We start from the raw sequence: 21,686 nt of genomic DNA, 5'->3' as shown, positions 1-21,686 counted from the left end.
CAATATGGAATTAATCTGCTTGTCTCCCTGGGGATAAAGAAGGTTAATGTCACAATGTGGAAGAAGCAAAGTAATAACTCTTCTTCATGTTGACAAGGAGGTGGCAAACCCTCCCTCATAAAAATTAAACAGTGCAGCTTTATTTGCCCTCAGCTAAACTATAGGTTAACACATACGTTTTTGTACAGTGATAAATAGACGTTTTTGTTTTCCTATTCAAAATGTGTGCATTTTTGTCTTTTTACAGTTTGAATATGTGGCCTGATCAGATCTGCAGAGGCCAGTTTCACCACATTCAGTACAATGATTACGTCCAGGTTGATAGTTTCATAGAGCTGATTCAAAATGACACACATGTATCAAAATGTTGGGAGAATAGCTTATCTTACAGTTTAAAAATGGTGCTACAATAAAAGTTAACCAGCAGATAGAGGACACATCCAGGTTTTTCTCATTCTCAGTATATGGACAGGCTGTGTCTTCTACATTATAGATACAAACTGCAGACATCAAATATATCAAGCAAGATGTATGGAGTCAACATTTCAAAATGTTCTTCATGTTGTGAATGCTGTGGGAGCCTTGACAGTTAAGGACACATGGATTTACTTTGTTCTGTGCACAAAGAAGGAAGATGCCCTTTTAATAACAGGGCCACGCGTTGAAGTAGTAATCCTTTTCTTTCATAAATCCAGATCATGGAATCCTCAGATGTAAAAATATCCGAGCTAACATTAGATGCGGCTTGTAAGCTTTTAATTAGAGTCTTAGAGCAACCCGCGTCTGAACGTAATGCAACAAACATGAGGGTGGAGTCTATTTATCTGCGATTGACAGCAAATTTATTTTATTTTTTACAATGTACAGACAAAAAACATATTAAAAAAATTAATCTCGTCTTGTTTTATAAAGGAGAAGTAAATTTTAAAAAATTGAAAATATGGCACATGTTAACAGTGACGTAGATTGTCCAAAAAATAAAAAGGTTGATGGTTTGATACCTGCTCACCCTTATGTCAAATCACCCTTGGGCAAGACACTAAATCCCTTCCTGACAAGAAAAGAACTTTAAAAAATATTAAAAGTTGATCCTCATAACTTAAAGGCGCCGTACCTGATCTTTACTGTCTTAAAAACGTGAAAAACAGAAGTTCATAGTTCATTTTAAACGGTTTGCAGTGGTCCAGAGTTCTCACTTACCTTATGCGATCTGAACATCCTAATTATTCACTGTGTAGAATTTATAAGCGCTTTTCACAACTCTCACAGGAATGCTAAGAGCAACTAGCATGCTAACAGTGCACTTTCTGATTTGCGGACAGTGAAACTTATTTTGACCTCAAGAGCTGCTTATGCAATATGTCTGCACTGGGTCAAGACACCATTTTGCTCAAATACACCCAAAAAAAAAAAATCATGCGCAGGGTCTTTAAAACAACTAAGGGTCAATTACTTCTCCTTTAAGGTCAAGCCAAATCCATGTATTCATACCACAGAGCTGTAAGTACTTTGTTTCATTAAATAAAGGCACTTGAATAGCTTACTAAGACTACAGCATGGTTCGCAGACAGCTAGCTTGTGCATCGCAGATAATTAGCATGAGTCCACATAAAAACAGCCCAGCATGTGGAGAGCCCAGACCACAGGAATGGGCTATTTCTGCTGTACCCATTGGAAATAACAACAGCATAAAAACCCCTCTCGGCCCGGTTACAATCCGCTTAGAGTCCAATCCAGGCCGGGTCAGAAACAGGTCTAAAGCTAGAAGACTCAGTTTCTTCCTTGTTTGACATCACAGACAAATATCTTTCAACTAGAGCTGCACAATATAACACAAAATATGACTAACAGCATTATGGTTGTTAAAAGTATCAAAAATCAGATACTAATCGATGCTAAAACTAATATTGAAACTAGATACTCATTTGAGCAGGTATCGATACTAAAAAAGTCACATTCACAGGACAGAAATGAACCTTTTCTGCACAGCTTTAGGATGACCTTGAGCTGTATCAGAAGGAGTATAAGACACATAGACTTGTACACACCCATGGACCACTATGGAATCTACCTGGACGACTGAGGAATTACACAGATATAAAAGAAAGTACTACGATATAATGTTGAAAATCACATTCTATTGTTTAAAGGAAGAATGCTTTTTATAATCATGGTATTGGAATCAGTATTGAGTATCAAGTCTATGTCTTAGTAGTGAGTTTGAGTTATCGAGTTTGAAGTTTTAGTATTGTGACAACACTGATCAGCAAATAGTGTAATATCTTCTTTATATCGCAAGAAACTAAATATGTTGCTATTATGTTAAGTTTCTTTATCCGAAAGGGGTTTTTCATTTTTTTTGGAAAATAAGACAGATTTTTTAAAGAAACTGTATGTAGCCTGTGTTCTTAATGTTTTAAAAATGGTATTACTATCACAACTGAACCTGAGTTGCCAGTGTCTTAACCTACAGATAGAGACACATGTAGTTTTCCTCATTCTCAGTATATGGACAGGATATGCTTCATGTTAAAGCTCAGAACCTCCAGAATTTACTCACTGAGCTCCAGAGGCTGCACTAGCACTGATTAATCATTGGCTGCAGGTGCTGGGGTTTGGATAGTGACAATTCAGATGAGAGAGATTAAAGTTTGGACTCTCTGATTGAACCAAAACATCAAATTATAACATAAACAACCATCATGCCCAATGTTTTTAAGACTAAATCAGCATTACAATTGTTATCAGTCAAAGCTATATTTGATTTGAACATGTTTACCTTGTATTTGGGACACAAATAGGTCAAGTTTATGAAATTTACAATCACAATCTTACAGTTCCTTTAATAGTGCTTGGTTTTGGTCTTGTTTTCGTCTCTCTGATGTTTTTATTTTGACAGTTTGACCAGTAAATACATTTTACTGAACTGAAAATATACAGAATTTACCAAACGTAGTTATGAAATATATTTTATCTCATATTGTGCAGCCCTTTCAAACCATTCACATACACACTCTCTCTCCCGTTCAACATTACGCTCCATTTTCTCCACCGCAGCAGCAGAACCACCCCTCCCCCCCTCAGCCTCTCCATCTCCTCTTCACCACCATCAGGCTCTGGGTACATATTACCCCCAAACAAATTCACCATTTTTCAGTCCCTTCATTAGGCTTTATCCTGGTGGGGTTGAAGCGGCAGAGTTTTCCCATACGTTGCCCTCTCCTGGTCGGATGAGTCGGCTGTATTCCCGGCGCCTATGATCCGAAGAAGGCCTGCTTGGTTTGGAGGGTGTTGTACATGAGGAACAGGTTAAGGGCCACAGAGGCGAGCAAAGGGAACACAGTGAGCCCAGAGCCGAAGCCTCTCCAGGGGCTGCACATGTTCAGACTCACCCAGTACACCAGGCTGTGGAGACGCAACAACACAAGTGTCAGGAGTATGATACAGGAAGTGCACCACAGAATGAAAATAATGAGAAAATAAAAAATATAGATGATCAATAAACAGACAGACAGACAGACAGACAGACAGACAGATAGACAGATAGACAGATAGACAGATAGACAGACAGACAGACAGACAGACAGACAGACAGACAGACAGACAGACAGACAGATAGATAGATAGATAGATAGATAGATAGATAGATAGATAGATAGATAGATAGATAGATAGATAGATAGATAGATAGATAGACAATCAGACAGACACATAGACAGACGGATAGATAGATAGATAGATAGATAGATAGATAGATAGATAGATAGATAGATAGATAGATAGACAGATAGACCAATAGACAGACAATCAGACATATATATAGACAGATGGATAGACAGATAGACAGATAGATAGATAGATAGATAGATAGATAGATAGATAGATAGATAGATAGATAGATAGATAGATAGATAGATAGATAGATAGATAGATAGATAATCAGACAGACACATAGACAGACGGATGGATAGATAGATAGATAGATAGATAGATAGATAGATAGATAGATAGATAGACAGACAGATAGACCAATAGACAGACAATCAGACATATATATAGACAGATGGATAGACAGACAGACAGACAGACAGACAGACAGATAGATAGATAGATAGATAGATAGATAGATAGATAGATAGATAGATAGATAGATAGATAGATAGATAGATAGACCAATAGACAGACAATCAGACATATAGATAGACAGATGGATAGACAGATAGACAGATGGATAGACAGACAGACAGACAGATAGACAGATAGACAGATAGACAGATAGATAGATAGATAGATAGATAGATAGATAGATAGATAGATAGATAGATAGATAGATAGATAGATAGATAGATAGATAATCAGACAGACACATAGACAGACGGATGGATAGATAGATAGATAGATAGATAGATAGATAGATAGATAGATAGATAGATAGATAGATAGATAGATAGATAGATAGATAGACAGACAGACAGATAGACCAATAGACAGACAATCAGACATATATATAGACAGATGGATAGACAGACAGACAGATAGATAGATAGATAGATAGATAGATAGATAGATAGATAGATAGATAGATAGATAGATAGATAGATAGATAGATAGATAGACCAATAGACAGACAATCAGACATATAGATAGACAGATGGATAGACAGATAGACAGATGGATAGACAGACAGACAGACAGATAGACAGATAGACAGATAGACAGATAGATAGATAGATAGATAGATAGATAGATAGATAGATAGATAGATAGACAGATAGACAGACAATCAGACAGATACATAGACAGACGGATGGATAGATAGACAGACAGATAGACAGATAGATAGACAGACAGATAGATACATAAATAGATAGGCAGATGGATAGATAGATAGACAGACAGACAATCAGACAGATAGGTAGATAGATAGATAGATAGATAGATAGATAGATAGATAGATAGATAGATAGATAGATAGATAGATAGATAGATAGATAGACAGACAAACATTATGTTATAGCCACTGGTGGAAGAAGTAGTCAATTTTCTTACTTAATTAAAGGTATCACATATAAAAATCTACTAAAAGTATTAAAATACCTGCTTAAAAATGTACTTAAAGAGTAAAAAGTAAAAGTATTTCGTGCAGATTTTGAGGTCTTATAAGGCTTCAAATGTACTGATTTTGATTTAAAAAAATTGTGCAGATTTGTTTTAAGTAGTATATTTTTGTTTGCTCAAACTACAAACGTATTAAAAAATAAACCCTCAGACTTTTCAGCAGGTCTCATACAATAATAAATAACAAAAAATACTTTTATTGTTCAGTCCTGTTCAAAAATGTTGTGGAGTAAAAAGTACAGAAACTTGCTCTCAAATGTAGTGAAGTAAAAGTAAAAAGTATTCACTTTAAAATGTACTCAAGTAAACTACAGACACCTAAACTTTTAAGTACCGTGCATCACTACTTCTACTTTGTTACGTTCCACCACTGGTTATAGTGGTAGAAATACTCAAATTTGCTGTAAAAATGACTGCCTTATTATGATTTATTGGAGCATTTAAATTCAAAAGTAATTAAAGTCAAATAAAGTAAGTCAAAATATCAGAATGTTATGGTGGAATTTGCTGTTTACCTGTCAGATTACAGATTTGTTTACCTGGTTTATGGTTAATACTGCTGTAATTCTTGGGCCTATCCACATTAAACAAAAACTGGCACAAAGCTCAACGTCTTCTCTGTCAGTATAAATAAACAAAAGGTGAATTATTTTTCACAACAGCTTCATAAAGTGGTGCCATTATTCAACCCTAAAGCTGTGATTGTTGTCAGTTGAAAGGACATCAAGCCGTAAGATTAATACAAGTTTGTGGTGCCAATCTTAACTACAAAAAAGTCAAATTAGTCATTGAGAGAGAATATTGCGTGGGCCACAAATGCAGGATAAACAGAAGTTCACAAGTCACTTATTAATAAAAATCCTAGTGCATGTGTACATGGTCAAACCGGATATTTGAGTCTTGGAGTTGATAATGCTGCAGGAGGAAGTTTATACATGACAAACGTTTTACTGGCGAACCCTGTGCTGCTGCTGTTGTTGATGGTGGTTGCTAGGCAGCGGCACCCAGCTGCTTTATATCCAGGCAGTAAACCCCTGAGAACAATGAGCCTGTTTATTATAACAAACTTGCTCTGAGTTTGTACCACACACAATGTACAGGACACTTCTCTATACAGAAGGACTAGTACTGTGTAGTCTATCAGCTTTCTCAGTTTAATTTTATTCTACGTCATGGCTATATGGCTATTGCATGAGCGTTGACAATATGACATCTCAGTGTTATTTCTGTGAGAAGATTTTACACGCTCAATTTTATGTAGCAACTGTGAACAAAAACTCAGATTATCATTTACACTGTCTAATGAATCTACTGCACGTGATCAGAACAGTTTATTGGAGTAAATTGTCTTATTTAAAGCAGACCTATTATGCAAAATTGACTTTTCACAGCTTTTACTCATGTTATATTTGTTTCTCCTTCTCATTTACCCTCTCAAAGTTATTTTTGGAGTGACTCATGCAATCTTTAATCTTTTTTTTTCAAGATATTGCCGATCAAGACTCGTTTTCACCACCGTTGGCATATGCTCACTGCTCTGTACTTACTTCGCTCCTCAATATTGCTTTCTTAATCGATGATACGCAATGTATTGGGCAGGATCACATTGTCATTTTGGTACAATTTCTTTTTTCAAACGATTATTCGCTAGTGTGATCTGCAGCTATCCATAGGAGGAGCAGGCAAGTTAACTCCCAGTTACGTCCCAGTTTTGTATGTGACTCCACCCTAAGTAGTGTTGTTCATTCTGCAGTTGTGTCTTTTGAAAGAGCATAAACACAAATATCTGCAGCTGTCCCACTCTTCACCTTCAGGATGGAACTGTTTAAGATGAAACTAACAGACCTGCTCTCTGTCCTCTCTGCGTAAACACTGACACGTTAACTGTTCACCGCATTGCCTCAGACTCCACACACACTAAGTTTTCAGCTCATACTTTCTGTTTGTTCCAGTTTATTCGTCCCATGAGAGCTGCAGGTGCTATGTATATAAAGCCTCTCTGAATCTGGGTTGTGTTCACATGGCATCGCAACATTGTAGACTCCCTCTAGTTTAACCTGAGCTGGGAGATAGTTCAGAATGGTGTGATTTGCGGTTTAACTGTCACATTGTAGGTTTGTTGACCTGGTTTATGGTTAATATCTCTGTAATTACTGGGTCTATTCACATAAAACAAAAACTGACAAAGTTACATGTCTTCAAATCAAGTCAAGTCAAATTATTATTTCACAATAGCTTCAGAAAGTGGTGCCATTATTCAACCCCAAAGATGTGACTGTTGTCAGTTGAAAGGACTTTAAACTATGAGATTAATATGAGTTTGTGGAGCCAATCCTTAATCTTCATCATGGATCATTAGGATAATTCTTTCAAAAACAGCCAATCTCCCACAGAGTTACATAGGCTGTTGTCCTCCATCTGAAATTATGACTTCAGCTAATTCTAACATGAACGCAACCTATTGATACTTTACAGATCAGCTCATTTTAAAAAGAGGCTCTTATGAAAAATACTTTATGGAGCTTTCTACCATGTTATAACGTTGCTCCCTCATCAAAAACCTGCCAGGGATGGTTTTAGATGTCATCCATGCATGTTTGAATAATTAAGCAATCTCTCCTGGGCACTATTTGAACCCTCCTTATGGTCTTTATAAATATATCAAAGCAGGATACAGAACACTACACTACAACTTTCCAAACTTGATGCGATGTGCAGTAGTTTCATTAGCCACCATAAAAGTAACATGGCAATCTAAATATGTGTTAATAATTAATACCCCATAGAAGTGTAGTGTCCCCTCTTTAAAGTCTAACTTCAGTAACAGAGCTTCAGACAGAGCAGTTAGCTTCATCCCCTAAGGAATGATAACGTCACATGAAAAGTATCATCTACTGTCCACTGGTTGTGTCGTAGGTGTGTGTGGAAGCCTTACCGTCCCAGCACAAACATGACAGCCATGACAGGCACGATCATGAGATACTCGTGGGGCAGGAGGGCAGAGAGGATGAGCATATTGAGGCCATAGAGCAGGAGCAGCTCCAGGGAGGAGCTGATGAAGGTCTGCTGCAGAGAGCGGCGTGTGGAGGATGGGTCATGGAGGTCCAGAGAACCACTACAGAACTGGCACAGAGCCCCCACCATCATGGCTGTGAGGGGGAGGAGAGATTATCATCTATTAATGTTACAACTATTTTACAAACATTTGTCATCAGAGGTGAGAGGCTATTACATAATATTATTACTCAAGTAGTACGGGCAGTGGTCCTAGAATTTTTTTTTTTATAAATTCATAATAATAATAATAATAATAATAATAATAATAATAATAATAATAATAATAATAATAATAATAATAATAATAATAATAATTGAATCTGTAAGGCATTTTTCAAAAGCTAGTAAAAGCTATAAAAACACATTTAAAAATACATTACAAGTAAGCTATTTTATAAAAGTAGGTATTTAAATTTGATGTAAAAGCACCCACAGTGTTGGCTAGTCTAATCTCCTCTGGCAGTGTGGTCCAGAGCTTTGGGGCCCTGATCAAAAAAGCCCTGTCCTCTCTGGTCAGAAGTTGGGGAGAAGGCACATAGAAATGACCCAATTAGGAGTTAAAACGTACATGCAACAGTTGATTTATACTTAGCCTAACAATGATAACAGACCGATGCTCTTGTTAGCTTTAGCAATAGGTTTGATTGACAGCGTTGCACCTACCCTCTGCCAAACCAACGGCGCGGGAAGGGACGAGTACATTCAACAACCTTGCTTCTGGTTGTCTTTTTGGTTATGCACCCGGATTTCCAAATATGTGACTTGATTGTAAATTCGCTCCTGACTGCTTCTAGCCTCAACTGGCTTCATTTGCCTAGAGCCAAACACTATGGGTGATGTCACACTCCCGCACTTTCTAATTAGATGCAGACAGTCTCTTTTTGACCCTAAGAGCCGTAATATATCTTTATTGGAGAGAAATAATATGATTTAATTATATGAAAAAAATCTGGTACAGGGAATATTTAATACTAAATATCTGATTAAAAGCATATTATATCTTCTTAAATCAAATACTTCAGTCATCTTTTCCTACAGTGCTTTGTGTTAAGTCCCACATGGAGACAAGATTCCAGTTCTCAACATCAGACCAGCGCCTGTAGCCAGGAGCAGCCAGCCAGTGTCTCCTGGAGTTTCCATTTCAAACTCAGCACTAGACTTAGTAGACTATGGGAGAATAGCTCTGCTCCAGGCCCAGGGAGGCGGCGGAGAAAATGAGAGGGCCAAACGCGCCACATTCCCAGACAGAAGCAGAGGAGCGGCCCCTGAGCCCTCTGGAGCTGTCACTGGCCCCAGACACCGGGAATGTGGAAGAGTGGAAGGATAAAGATCAACCAGTGTCACAACTATACAAACAACTCTGAGTACTTTTCTAGAATACTTTTCCCCCTTCATGAGTGATATATTATACAGTGTAACAGTACTCTTACTTAAGTAACGGTTTTGGCTCATCTTTCCACTGTGAGTAAGTCTACAAGTGACAAAAGCTTTATGTTGACAATTACACTACTCCTTCAGATATTAATCACTCTCATTTCTGTGTTAAATCCAGTGGTAATTGAATGTGATTTTGAGGTAACAGTACAATTTTTGGCTAGTCTACCCACCTCTGTTCCCTGAGCAAGACACTTCACGTAAACACCTAAATGACCTACAACATGAAGCAGCAGAAAGGGCGTCAGGTGTAAATTACAATCTGGTTGATAATAAAACAATACTTTAAATCAGGGGTGACAAGCTAATTTTCACAGAGGGCCATATCAACAAAATGATTGCTCTCAAAGGGCCAGATGTAACTTTAAGACAATATAAATGTAACTAAATGTAACCAAATGTAATGTAAAATAAATGCAACTACTTTTTAATCTTGTTAATTAACTGTTTCTATATACTTATTCAAGTTACAAATATTGCATATGTATTTGCATAGATATAAAAAAATGGCTGTGTAACTGTGTATCTCCTGATAAACTGATATTTTAAGACAGTCAGATCTTTTAATTTACCTTGTCACGGGCCACATAAAATGACATGGAGGGCCACATCTGGCCCATGGGCCTTGAGTTTGACACATGGCTTAAATCAATCAGTCAAGACAACTACTACATTGAGAGTTATTAGCGGAATGCATGTCAATTATGTTGTGATAGTGCTCTGAAGGGAGAGTAATTTAGCACCAGGAGTGAGAGAAGCTTATATAATTTGTTAACAAAGTGTATATTACCTGTTAACAACTGATGCCCCATAGAAGTGTAATACCCCATCTTTAATATTGGCTGTTCGCAGAAACTTAAAGCCAAAGTATTGACCAGTATTGGAACTGAAATAGTTGTATTGGCCCATTCCTTGTCAGTGTTGTTGCTCTTACCCAGCAGGATGGGCACAGAGGCCACGGCACAGCAGCATAAGGTGAACACCATTCGGCTGGTGACGTCAGAGAAGCGGGGCGGCTTCAGGGGCACGTGGAAGTACAGAGCATACATGACCCCCACAGAGCAGAGCAGGGAGCCCAGCACAGAGAGGAGAGCCGGGACACGGCCTCTACGGCAGCACGCACAGCGCCAACAGCAGCCCCGCACACTGTCTATGGACGTCACCATAGCACATGTTAGTGTTTATGTTGACAAGAAATATCACCATTAGACAACTATTGATGATTATGGGCAGCTTGTGCAAACAACTGTGAAATCCTTAGTGCATATGGCAGCTTTGACTTCTTATTTCAGCTAATGTCATTTGAAGGAACTGTATGATTTAAATTGAATAAACATGGCCTATCTATGTCCCTAGATATGAGGTAAACATGCTCAAATGAAATATAGCTTTTACTGGTAACAATTCTCATGCAGATTTCTTCTTAATTAGAAAAACTTTGGAAATGATGGCTAAGGTTTTTTATGTTATAATTTGGTGTTTTGGTTGTCAAGATAATTATCCAATCAGAAAGCAGAATGAGCCTCACACAAGTCTCTCATTTAGGTTGCCAGTTCAATGCGGAAATCTAGTTAGTTTAAACCTCAAAGTACTCTCTCTGATCTGAATCCTCATTACCTAAACCCTAAACTTGCAGCCAATCAGTGCTATTGTAGCCTCTGTAGGTCATTGGTTGAATTCTGCAGGTTCTAAGCTTTCACATGAGGCATGGCCTGTCCATATACTGAGAATGGGAAAAATATGTACATGACCTCTATCTGCAGGTCAAGATACTGGCAACCCACGTCCAGTTATGATTGTAGTGCCTATTTAAAACTATAGGCTAACAAGCTACATGCAGTTCCTTTAAATGGTTCCTAACACACTTTTAGCAAATAATGTTCCCATCCTTACCTGCGCCTGTGCCCTCCTCTGGGGCTGGACACGGCTCTATGGGAGCCTGAGAGGTCCACATGCTCAGCTCTACGCTCTCGGGAGGTGGGCTGATGAGGGGGCGTGTGGAGTCGTCACTGGGGCCATCTAGGCGGGTGGAGGGCTCTGGGCTCCACCTGCCTGGGTCCGTTCCGTTAGGGAGAGGGTCCTGTCGGGGGGTGGAGGTGCAGTTCTCTGTGGAGGGGGCGGGGCTGACAGGGGGTGCACGCGGGTGGGCCGAGTGGGGCTCCTCTGGTGGGGGGCTCTTTGGGAGAGTGTTGTTGTTAATGGGGCGCTGGTAGTTTCGGGGTAAACCTGTGGAAGTCAAAACTTAGATTAATATCTTTATAATGATAATAATAATACATGTACAGTGCTTTACAGTGCATTATTCATTTACTCCCTACTTGATGGTGGTGAGATGATATAGTATCCATAGCTGCACTGGGACAGACAGACAAAAGTGAGGCTGCCAATCTGTGCCATCAGTCCCTCCGGCCTTCACCAGTCACTCACACACACACACACACACACACACACACACACACACACACACACACACACACACACACACACAAACCCCTTTCATACTAGACAATATGGGTGACGCGTCTTGCCTAAGGACAACAACAGAACCTGAGCTGAGCGCGAATCGATCCTATGACCTGTGGGTTGGGGGACCGCTGCTCTCAAAGCAATTGGTAAAATCTTATCTCTTTGTTTGTATAGGACATAAATGAAAGATAAACCAGATAGTGCTGATAGACAGATTCATAGTAGAAATAAAAATAGTATAATATTTCAAATGAAATATGTGATAGTAACACATTTTATTGTTGCGCAGCAGTCTTGTTTGTTCATGTCTGTTGAACACACCCCATTAAATGAAAACAGAGGTTAGACTCTATGCAAATATGAGTGACCCAGGCTCTGCAGCTGTACAGGATGATCAGTGCTCTGTTTTGAATACAATCTCACTCAAAGGGCTGGGGAATTTCAGGTGAAATGAGCCAACCTCAACTCTTTGTATACTGAAAATATATCACATAAAAAAAAAAAATCCTTTGAACCTGGTATTTTTCAGAAAAACATGCTGGGAATTTAATGCTACAGAATACCATAGTGAGACACGTATAGAAAATTTAAAAAAACAAAAACATATAGATCTCCTCCATTTTAAGTATAGGGTTTTTTATTATTATTATTATTTGTAATAAATAACATTCGTGTTCTGGAAAGATTCAACATCTCAGTACTATGTGTGTTTTTCACAATGTTTTTAAAAGCCTCATAGTTTAAAATTATATTAACTAAAATGTTTTATTTAGTTACAGTGCTTCTAGTTACTTCTAGTTACTATGTTACTGAGTATGAATCAGGTCAAACTATGTGAGTTGGACTCCATAGACCAGGGCTGGGCAGTTATTTTTTCCCGAGGTGAGGGCCATATTAGAATCCAGGCATGTGGTCGAGGGCCAAACCAACAGGATCATTGGTCTAACAAAGTCTCATAAGCAAATGTCTCTAAAGTATAGACTACTGTGCTCTATTACTACTCTACAATAATTATTATCAAAAACCTCCAATAGGACACATTAAAACAGGCCTTAGACTCTTCCTCTTAAACAAAACACCGGCATTCTGAGAACACATTCAAAAACACAAAATGTGCTTCATGAGGATGTAATAATAACTGTGCTGTCTCATATTAATATTCTGACTGCCCTCATATTTGGATCCAGTACCTTGAACAGTGTAACTAAAGCTGTAGCATATCATGTTTACTTCTGTTGCAGCCTGGTGCTTACTCTTGTGGTGGTTGTTGGGGACAGGCTCCAGAGAGGGCGTAGACCCGGACACGGAGCAGCAGGGCGAGTGTAGCTCCTCCACAGAAGACTCGGGGCTGTCGGACACCGGGGCCAGGACGATCTGTGTGTCCAGGTCCAGGAAGGGCGAGAAGGACAGGCGTGACGGGTCGATGTCCTGCAGCTGGTTGATGATGTCACTGATGGACTCCTTCATGCTCTCTAGCTCCTTGGCCTTCGGAGGAGGGTTTGGGTGAAGGGGAGGGGGGGAGAGCTGCCGGCCTGAGCTCATGGTCACTCAGCCTCTGTAAGAACGACACACGCAATGTCAGGTAAGTTACTAAGAGTCTCTGAAGACAGGTTGTTGCACTTCTATGGAGAGCTAACTGCTATACTATATTTAGATCACCATGTTACTGTTTATTGTTTTGAAAATGCTATATTCGACAAAAACAACATCATTGGCATGCATCCCGCTAATGAAACTACTGCACATCTCGCCAGGTTTGTGAAGTTGTAGTGTATTGTTTTGTATCATGCTTTTGTATATCTATGGGAAATGGTCGTGCGAGAGCATGGGTGAATCGTGCAATCATAAAAAGGGTTCAAATAGGGTTCGGGAGAGATCTTTAGATTACTCAAACATGCACGGATGACATCTAAAATCACTTTTAGTGAGTCAGTCATGTTTTTGATGAGGGAACATTATAACGTGATAGAAAACTCCAAAAAGTTGATTTCACAATATACCCCCTTTTTCAGATTGTCTTGATCAGGTCTACCTTAGCTGTGGAGGATTTGACCTCTTGTGCATGTTTTGGGTTCATGGGGGAAACAGTGTCCCTGAATGAATGAACATGCAAACTCCACACAGAATGGAACCAGGAGTCTAATCAAGGATCCTCTTGCTGTGAGGCCCAATTATGGGGAAGTTTATAATTTTACTTCCTGGGTCAAAGCTAAGTCTAATTTATACTTCTTGGCAAATAGAATTGTATAACAGCTTCTTATTTTCTTAAATATTAAAATGTTAATATATTAAAACTGGAAGAATAATTTGTTGCCTGTACATAAATCACTCCTCTACTTTGGATTGAATTTTGTGTAAAGATTAAGAGATTCTGAGGTGAACATTGTCATAAAGGTGAACGGGGGGTCTATGATGGCTCAGGTAACACAAGTTAAACAGGCACAATCCACTGTGTAAATGCTTGTTCTCATAAAGCCTCATTAGAGCTGTTGTGTCCCTGCAGGGCCACCGTAGGGTTTATAGCCCTGTGCGATGTGGAGAGACGTTTAAAGAGAATGAGTCAGGAACATTTAGTCCAGGATAAACCAGTTTGTGGTGTTTCACTTTTATACAAGGCATGTAACTTTCTACTGCTAGTGGTAAACAAACTACAGAGTTTAACAAGGGAAATAAGAATAGTGACAGACAGAGTGACAGACAGAGGTAAAAAGTTACTCAAGTAAAAGTATCAAATACTTATTTGTAAAAGTATTTAAATACTCGTTTAAAAATGTAAAAGTATTTCCCACAAGTGTTGTTTATTTGTTAAAGTGTTAAATGTAGTGATATTGATTTAAAAAATTTGTAGTTGCAACAGGAATCAATTTCTTAATTTTCTTAGTAATTTTGTGTATTTATTTTTGCTCAAAGCCAAAGTTTGAACTTGAAAACTTTAGTTGGGCTGTTACCACGACCGTGGTAGAAATAATCCCTCAAATCATATGAAACGTACTTTTTAGTCCTGTTAAAAATGTAGTAGAGTAGAAAGCTTAGATACCTGCTCTCAAATGTAGTGAAGTAAAACTAAAAAATATGCACTTTAAAATCTATTTATGTAAAGTACAGATACCTAAAATTTGAGTTACAGGGCACCTACTATAGTACAACCTAGTCTAATTATCAAATGAAAATGCTACTTAATCTTCTTTTCTGCATTACTTGAGGAAATAAAAAAAAAACTAAAACACAACTCGTCCCACTCTAGTCCATCTTTCCCACAATCAGGGAATAATTTATGAAAACCTATGATAATTATGGGGCCTATTAAGTATTTTTATCTGTCTACATTTCAAAGGTCAGAGATTCATTAACTTCCACATATTCTGCTGGCCAATGCAAGTCAGGATGCTCCTTTATGTAATACTACACTATGGTAGCGTGCACACCAAAATCAGATTATTATTTAATTTCTGGAACTTTAAGATTTCTTATATGACATGCAAACCACATAATCTGACGTGAGTAATCAGTGGGATCATCAATACAAAATGATGAGTTAGTGTGTGTAATCGCAGTGAGTGTTTTGACCAGACCTCAAGTGCTTTTATGGACTCTCAAGGCACTTTATAATGCCTTGTTCATTCATTCAGTTGTGGTAAGCTACTATTGTCACTATAGTCACACTGCTGTCCCACTGTAGTACCTTGGTAAAACCAGTGGTCTCCCATCCAGGTACTAACCAGGCCCAGCCCTGCTTAGCTTCGTAAATCTAACAAGGTTATATGGCCACCTACCATTTATGAAGCAGCTGTTTTGTGTGTGAAGTCAGAGATGTGATGCTCACAACCCACTCCCACAGGATTTCAAAGGGTAGCCTACATACGTGTCCCACTTTTGAGTTTGACTTGAATCAAATCTCAGCCCGGGTCATTCTCACTGATGTTATCAATGTAATATTAAAAAGTCGATTACCTCTTTCTACTATAGGCTCCTATTTACACGCCATAGATGTTAGTTCACTTGTATAATAATAAAAGTAGTATTAATAACTCAGTGGCCATGTTGAGTCTACTGTACACAGGAATGTCAACTGTGTGGACTGTGTCATGTATACAGCAATGACAGGACCTGGGACTTTTGGGTTAGACCTGGTTTAGAGCCTGAGTAGACCACAGTTAGACTTGGTTTAGGCTCAGTTTAAACCAGCAGGTTGAATCTTCTTTTAGTCTGGTTATAGTTCTGGTTTAAACTCTGTCTGTTTTAAACCTTGAGAGCTTAGGTTGGGAGGCTAGTGGAAGTTATTGACTGTGATTCAATTGTGCAGTGAACAGATACCACAACAATTATAGGGTTCTTAACGTACCAAAAATCAAGAGTGCATTTGGCACTTTGGTACACAAATAATATGTTTCTGTTTTGGCCCTTCTGAGAATCAACTGGATACCTCTTTAGTCTAGTTTTAGACCTGGTTCAGCCCTGGTCCAGGCCTGATTCACTCCAGGTCAAATGAGCTTCAGTCCTATTGTAGACCTACATTAATCCTGGTCTTGTTCTTGTTACACACAATACAGTACAAGTACACGTCCACCTGTCTATTGTACACACCTAGGATACTTGCTGACTTTTGATTGGATAAAAAGAACACCAGACATCCAGTAATTCTTTGTGGATTAGGACAAGTATTCGGCTCAACCATAGCTGCAAATCATATAATATAAGCTACTGTGCAACTTTTCTGGCTGAGGTTACACTAGTGTTGTCACAATACTAAAATTTCAAATGCGATTTTGATATTATACAATAGACTCAATACTCAATACTGATTCCGATACCATGGTGCTAATAAAAATACTTTCTTTAGACAATAGAATGTGATTTTCAACACTAAATCATAGTATTGTCTTTTATATTACCCTGTGGCCACATACCTGTGTAATCCCTCAGTTGTCCAGGTAGTTTCCATAGTGGTTCATGGGCGTATACTCGTCTATGTGGTCTTGTACTTGTTCTGATACAGCTCAAGATCATTCTAAAGATATTCAGGAAAGGTTCATTTCTGTCCTGTGAATGTAACTTTTTTAGTATTGATACTTGCTCAACTGAGTGTCTACATTTGATACAAGTGGCAGTATTGATTAGTATCTGTTTTTTTGTTTGTTTGTTTTTTGTTTTTGTTTTTCTGGTTTAGATGAGCCATGACTACTCCACAGTATGGTATTAAACTTGTCTATCCAGCATGTATTCAATTACTTGTTTTTAGGCTATATATTGAAAATATCCATTGTTTCCCTCTTCACAAAACTGACCCATAACTTGGTCTGGTGCCTTGCCTGCGTGGAGATAGAAAAGTTGCCAGACTGTGGAACATTCAGGAAAAGCAATAACAGGTGGCGGACCAGTCACCAGAAAAATTACACAATGCCCTTTAAAAAAAAAAAAAAGAAAAAAAATTGTCTACATTGTTTTCAATCTGCGTAGGTATCACCACCTGTGTAAGACTAACAGAGGTGGGTTGAGTAACCAAATATTGTAATCAACAGTAATGCTACTTCAAAATAATATTACTCCTGTAGAAGTACAAAGTAGTGGTCAGTATTTGGGAAAAAACACTATGTAACATCTGATTTATTGACGTAAATGCAAATTGAAGAACAAAACATGCGCAAAATCTGGTATTTTCAAATTATAGGCACAAAAATGAGACAAACTAAACCATATCTGAAGGAACGGTGCAAGAAATACAAATGTTCAAATCATTTCATATTATCAACATAAAGCTTTTGTCACTTGTAGACTTACTCACAGTGAGGAGGATAACCAAATCTTTTACTCAAGTAAGAGTACTGTTACTTCAATAAAAATATTACTCAAGTAGGAGTAAAAGTTTGCTCCTAGAAAAGTACTCCGGAAACAACAATTTGTTTAAAAATAATACTCAAGTAAATATAGCTGAGTAATTGTAACTGAGTACTACCCACGTCCGAGGGCTGATAGATAATAGCTACCATGTGCCCTCCTTCTGTATTAGACACTCACTCACTCCGTAGTTTCGCTCTCCTTCTTTAATACCTTGTTGCTTCTTTACACATAATCCGTGCGTAAAATCCAAGACGCGAACGACGTACCCATCCAAATCCACGTAGAATCCTCAAAGCGCGTGAATCTCAGAGCGTTCCTCGTGTGGATTTTTGGCACACTTCCAAAACTCTCCAGCAGCCAGCACGCATAGTTTGCCCGAGTATTTATATCCAAACAAAATGAAGCACGTATCCACTAGTTTAACCTAAACCGGATTTTTGGCATTTCGAGTTCAAACGTTTGTCTAGTTACGGAAACGCGCGTACACAAGGGGGGCAATGCGCTTTCACTCCACTCCCCCTTTGACAAAAAACATCCCGCTATTCTCTCCAATGAAAAGGTTACAGTCCAGACGCCACAAAAGGTATGCGAGTCTTGGATGAAACCACGGGAAATACGCGCGCTCGTTGACAAGAATAAGTCGTAACACACACGATTTTAAGTCAATCTATAAACTCTTACACTTTCAAATATGTTTATCATAATCAATAAAGGTATCAATAATCAATTTTGAGTTACGAAAGTTACACCAGGTTTAGCAGATTTCACGTTTAACCATGCGTAAAAGCGTACAATGTGGGCTTACTTGCGTTTTAAAAGCGATCCTCCGTGCGTAATTGTCGTGTGTTTCTTCCCTCCCCCTCGCCTCGTCGCTTTTTGTCTCGCACGGATTCTGAACTTGTGAATCAAATTTCAACTCGGACAAATACTACAAGGCTTTCCTCCGCCCACGCCCGTTTTTTCCTCCCTCCCCTGGGTACCATGTCAAACGCCATATGGAGCAAATAAAAGCGAACCGGAGCGAGGCGCGGAGGGAGGGGTCAGCGGGAGGATACCGAGCGACACACGGGCACATCCGCCTCCAGAGCATCCGCCACAGGTAAGATAGAGGTGGATCAAGTACTCAGTTTTGGTAGTAAAGGTACAGATACAAAAGCAAGAAGCTACTCCAGTAAAAGTATCGCATTAAAATCTACTTAAAGTCACAGTATGTAACTTTTTAAACTTGCTTTTTTTGTTTATTGCATGAAAAACACAGAAAAAACATGTGTCCTTACAGTAAAAGGGCTTGCATCTCCACAAACCTGACTCTTATTTGGCCTAAAGGAAGTCCTCCTCCTCCTTGTTTCCATGGTCAAATGTTGTTCCTTTGACTGTAATTGTTCCTTTGACTGTAATTGTCCACAGTATGGCATAAAACAGATCTCGAATGTTCCGAAGTATGGTTTTAACTTTCTATTTTCATGGAATCAGTATCATGTAGTATGACATGTAAGTTTCATACTGTACATTTAACAAGTATTGAAGTATCTTAATGTGGTAATACTGATAAAAAATGGTGCTGATTTTGGTCAACAGTTACTTTTCAGTCCAGTTCAAAAAAGTATATATACCTGCTCTGAAGTAAAAGTACTGTGGAAACGCCACAGTAAATTTAGCTTGTACTTGGTTACTTTCCACCACTGTAAACAGGAATCTTGGAGGAGTTTATCCCGGTATTGACCCCAAACAGGCAGATGGTTGGAGAGCTACTGCGTAACAGAGTGGACACTTGAGTCGCTGACAAACAAAACCAGGACTGAGTTAGTAAATATTAGTTTTGCAGTGAGGCTGTTATGCTGATTTACTTGGACCAGACCTGGTTTAGATCTAGTTCAAACTTTAGACCTTTTAGATCTTATTCCAGACCTGGGTTTAGATTTTGTTTTGCACTGATTTAGAACAGATATTTAGACCATATGGAGTCCAGCTTTACAGATGGTTTAGTCCCTTTTTGCATTCATTATTAGTTTATATTTATACAGTAACACATGTCCATAAGATCGTATATATTCAATAATAATAATAATAATAATAATGCATTGGAATGATAAAGAGTTTTTGGACCGTCCTTTACACTTATTATTCATTCTCTCCACACTCGTTGGTGATAAGTTACTATTATAAACAGACAGAAGTGAGGCTCCCACTCTGCACCATCAGCCTCTCCCACCACTTTTACACGAGACAATGTGGGTGAAGTGTCTTGCCTAAAGACACAATGGTGGTTTTTGCCACTGGTGCTCCACTGTGGTACCTGATATTCCCAGTGGTCTCCCATCCAAGTACTAGTAACCAGGCCTGACCTTGCTTAGCTTCTGAGATCTGACAAAGGCCACAAATGCTCCTGTACAGATAACTCCGTGCACACAGTATAATGTATCTGTCTATATCTGCATACGAATGGACAGAGATAAACGTATCAAACGTCCAGATACCATATTCTGTTAGGAACCAAGTGTACAAATTATAATATTAAAGCATAAGGAAAATGCTTGTGTCCATGTTAGTGTAGGTGTGGGGATATGAGAACTGTACATGAATTTATAGGCGCCAAAATAGAGAATGTGTGTGTGTGTGGGTGTGGGGGGGGTGTGTGGGGGTGTGTGTGTGTGTGGGGGGGTGTGTGTGTGTGTGTGTGTGTGTGTGTGTGTGTGTAGTGGTTTAGTCCCTTCTATCAATATTTTGTCCTGATTCAGAACCTATTTTAGCCCAGATTTTGTACTTGGTTTAGATTTATTTTCTTCCACCTTTTTTCTCTTTGTGCTGTTTTTATATTTGATGTGTTAAACAATTTCCAATTTCCTTCCCTACTTTAGACATAGGCTAATTCTGTTCAACAGTTTTAAAATAGAATCTAGAATTAGTTTATTCCTATTAAAATGCATTATTTACACATTTTGGAATCTAATCTTTGTTTTATCAATCAAAACATTGTGCTGTAAAGGAGGTTTGGTACTATGTAGTAGTAAGTAGGCATTGTGGAGTGTTCTGAGCAAAATCCTGACACAGAATCCAGACACAGTGACACAGACATTTGAGTGCAAGTATTTGGCTCATATTTCATCATATTTTATGGTGTACTGCAGCCTTTTTCTTCATGGATCAGTTTTCTGTTGTGATGAGTGATGTGTTTGTGTGTATTTCCCCCTAAGGTCATCCCTTCTCCACTTGACCACTGTCGAGCTGTGTCCCAGTCATGTTCCATTCTGAAATCCACTTTCACATAGAGTACTAAAGATATTTATTCTCTGGTGCTAAAACATTAGTGTGTCAGGCTAGAAATCTATCTTTAATACTGGACTCAGACTTGAAATTTAACAGCTACATCAAATTAATAATCAATGTAGCTTTTTACTGTCTAAAAAAACACTGCAAAAATCAAAGGTCCACTGTTTAAACCATGCATTTGTCTCCAGTAGATTAGACTATGGGCCTTAAGACAGCTGCAGTACATCCAGAACGCTGCTGCTCAGGCCCTGACTAGAACCAGGAAGTACTTTACACATGTGTACTGTGCTCAGGTCTCTTCACTGGCTCCTGTAGCTCAGAGAATAAACTTTAAAGCAGCTCTGCTTGTGTACAAGTCTCTCCATGGCCAAGCACCAAAGTACATCTCCGACATGTTAGTGCCATATGAATCATTTTAAACTTAAACCTAGTGTGAGAATCAAGACTAAACATGGGGCATTTCAATTTAATGCAGCGAAAACCTTCCTGAAGCTGTGACATTA

General features: G+C 38.6%; 1 protein-coding gene across 4 annotated transcripts; it reads right to left on the bottom strand.

Moving 5' to 3' along the window:
* Window positions 1–826: 826 nt before the first annotated feature.
* Window positions 827–18,858, bottom strand: LOC117369879 (transmembrane protein 79-like). 4 transcript variants are annotated; one of them, XM_055221467.1, is made up of 6 exons: window positions 18,719–18,858; window positions 13,329–13,630; window positions 11,503–11,835; window positions 10,544–10,759; window positions 8,054–8,267; window positions 827–3,405 (listed from the first exon to the last, which is right to left on the bottom strand). In XM_055221467.1, the coding sequence occupies exons 2-6, from the start codon at window positions 13,615–13,617 to the stop codon at window positions 3,255–3,257; spliced, it is 1,203 nt and encodes a 400-aa protein (XP_055077442.1). In that variant the 5' UTR covers window positions 13,618–13,630; window positions 18,719–18,858; the 3' UTR covers window positions 827–3,254. The 4 variants fall into 4 exon arrangements, with proteins under 4 accessions (XP_055077442.1, XP_055077443.1, XP_055077444.1 ...); XM_055221468.1 differs by lacking the exon at window positions 18,719–18,858 and adding an exon at window positions 18,124–18,499 and having other exon boundaries at window positions 1,936–3,405; XM_055221469.1 differs by lacking the exon at window positions 18,719–18,858 and adding an exon at window positions 18,180–18,499 and having other exon boundaries at window positions 1,936–3,405.
* Between the last annotated feature and the right edge of the window lie 2,828 nt (window positions 18,859–21,686).

The sequence above is a fragment of the Periophthalmus magnuspinnatus genome, chromosome 4 (genome assembly GCF_009829125.3).
Source record: "Periophthalmus magnuspinnatus isolate fPerMag1 chromosome 4, fPerMag1.2.pri, whole genome shotgun sequence".
Classification (NCBI taxonomy): Eukaryota; Metazoa; Chordata; class Actinopteri; order Gobiiformes; family Gobiidae; genus Periophthalmus; species Periophthalmus magnuspinnatus.
Note: the sequence above shows the minus strand (reverse complement) of the source record. Positions and strands in the feature narration are given on the sequence as shown.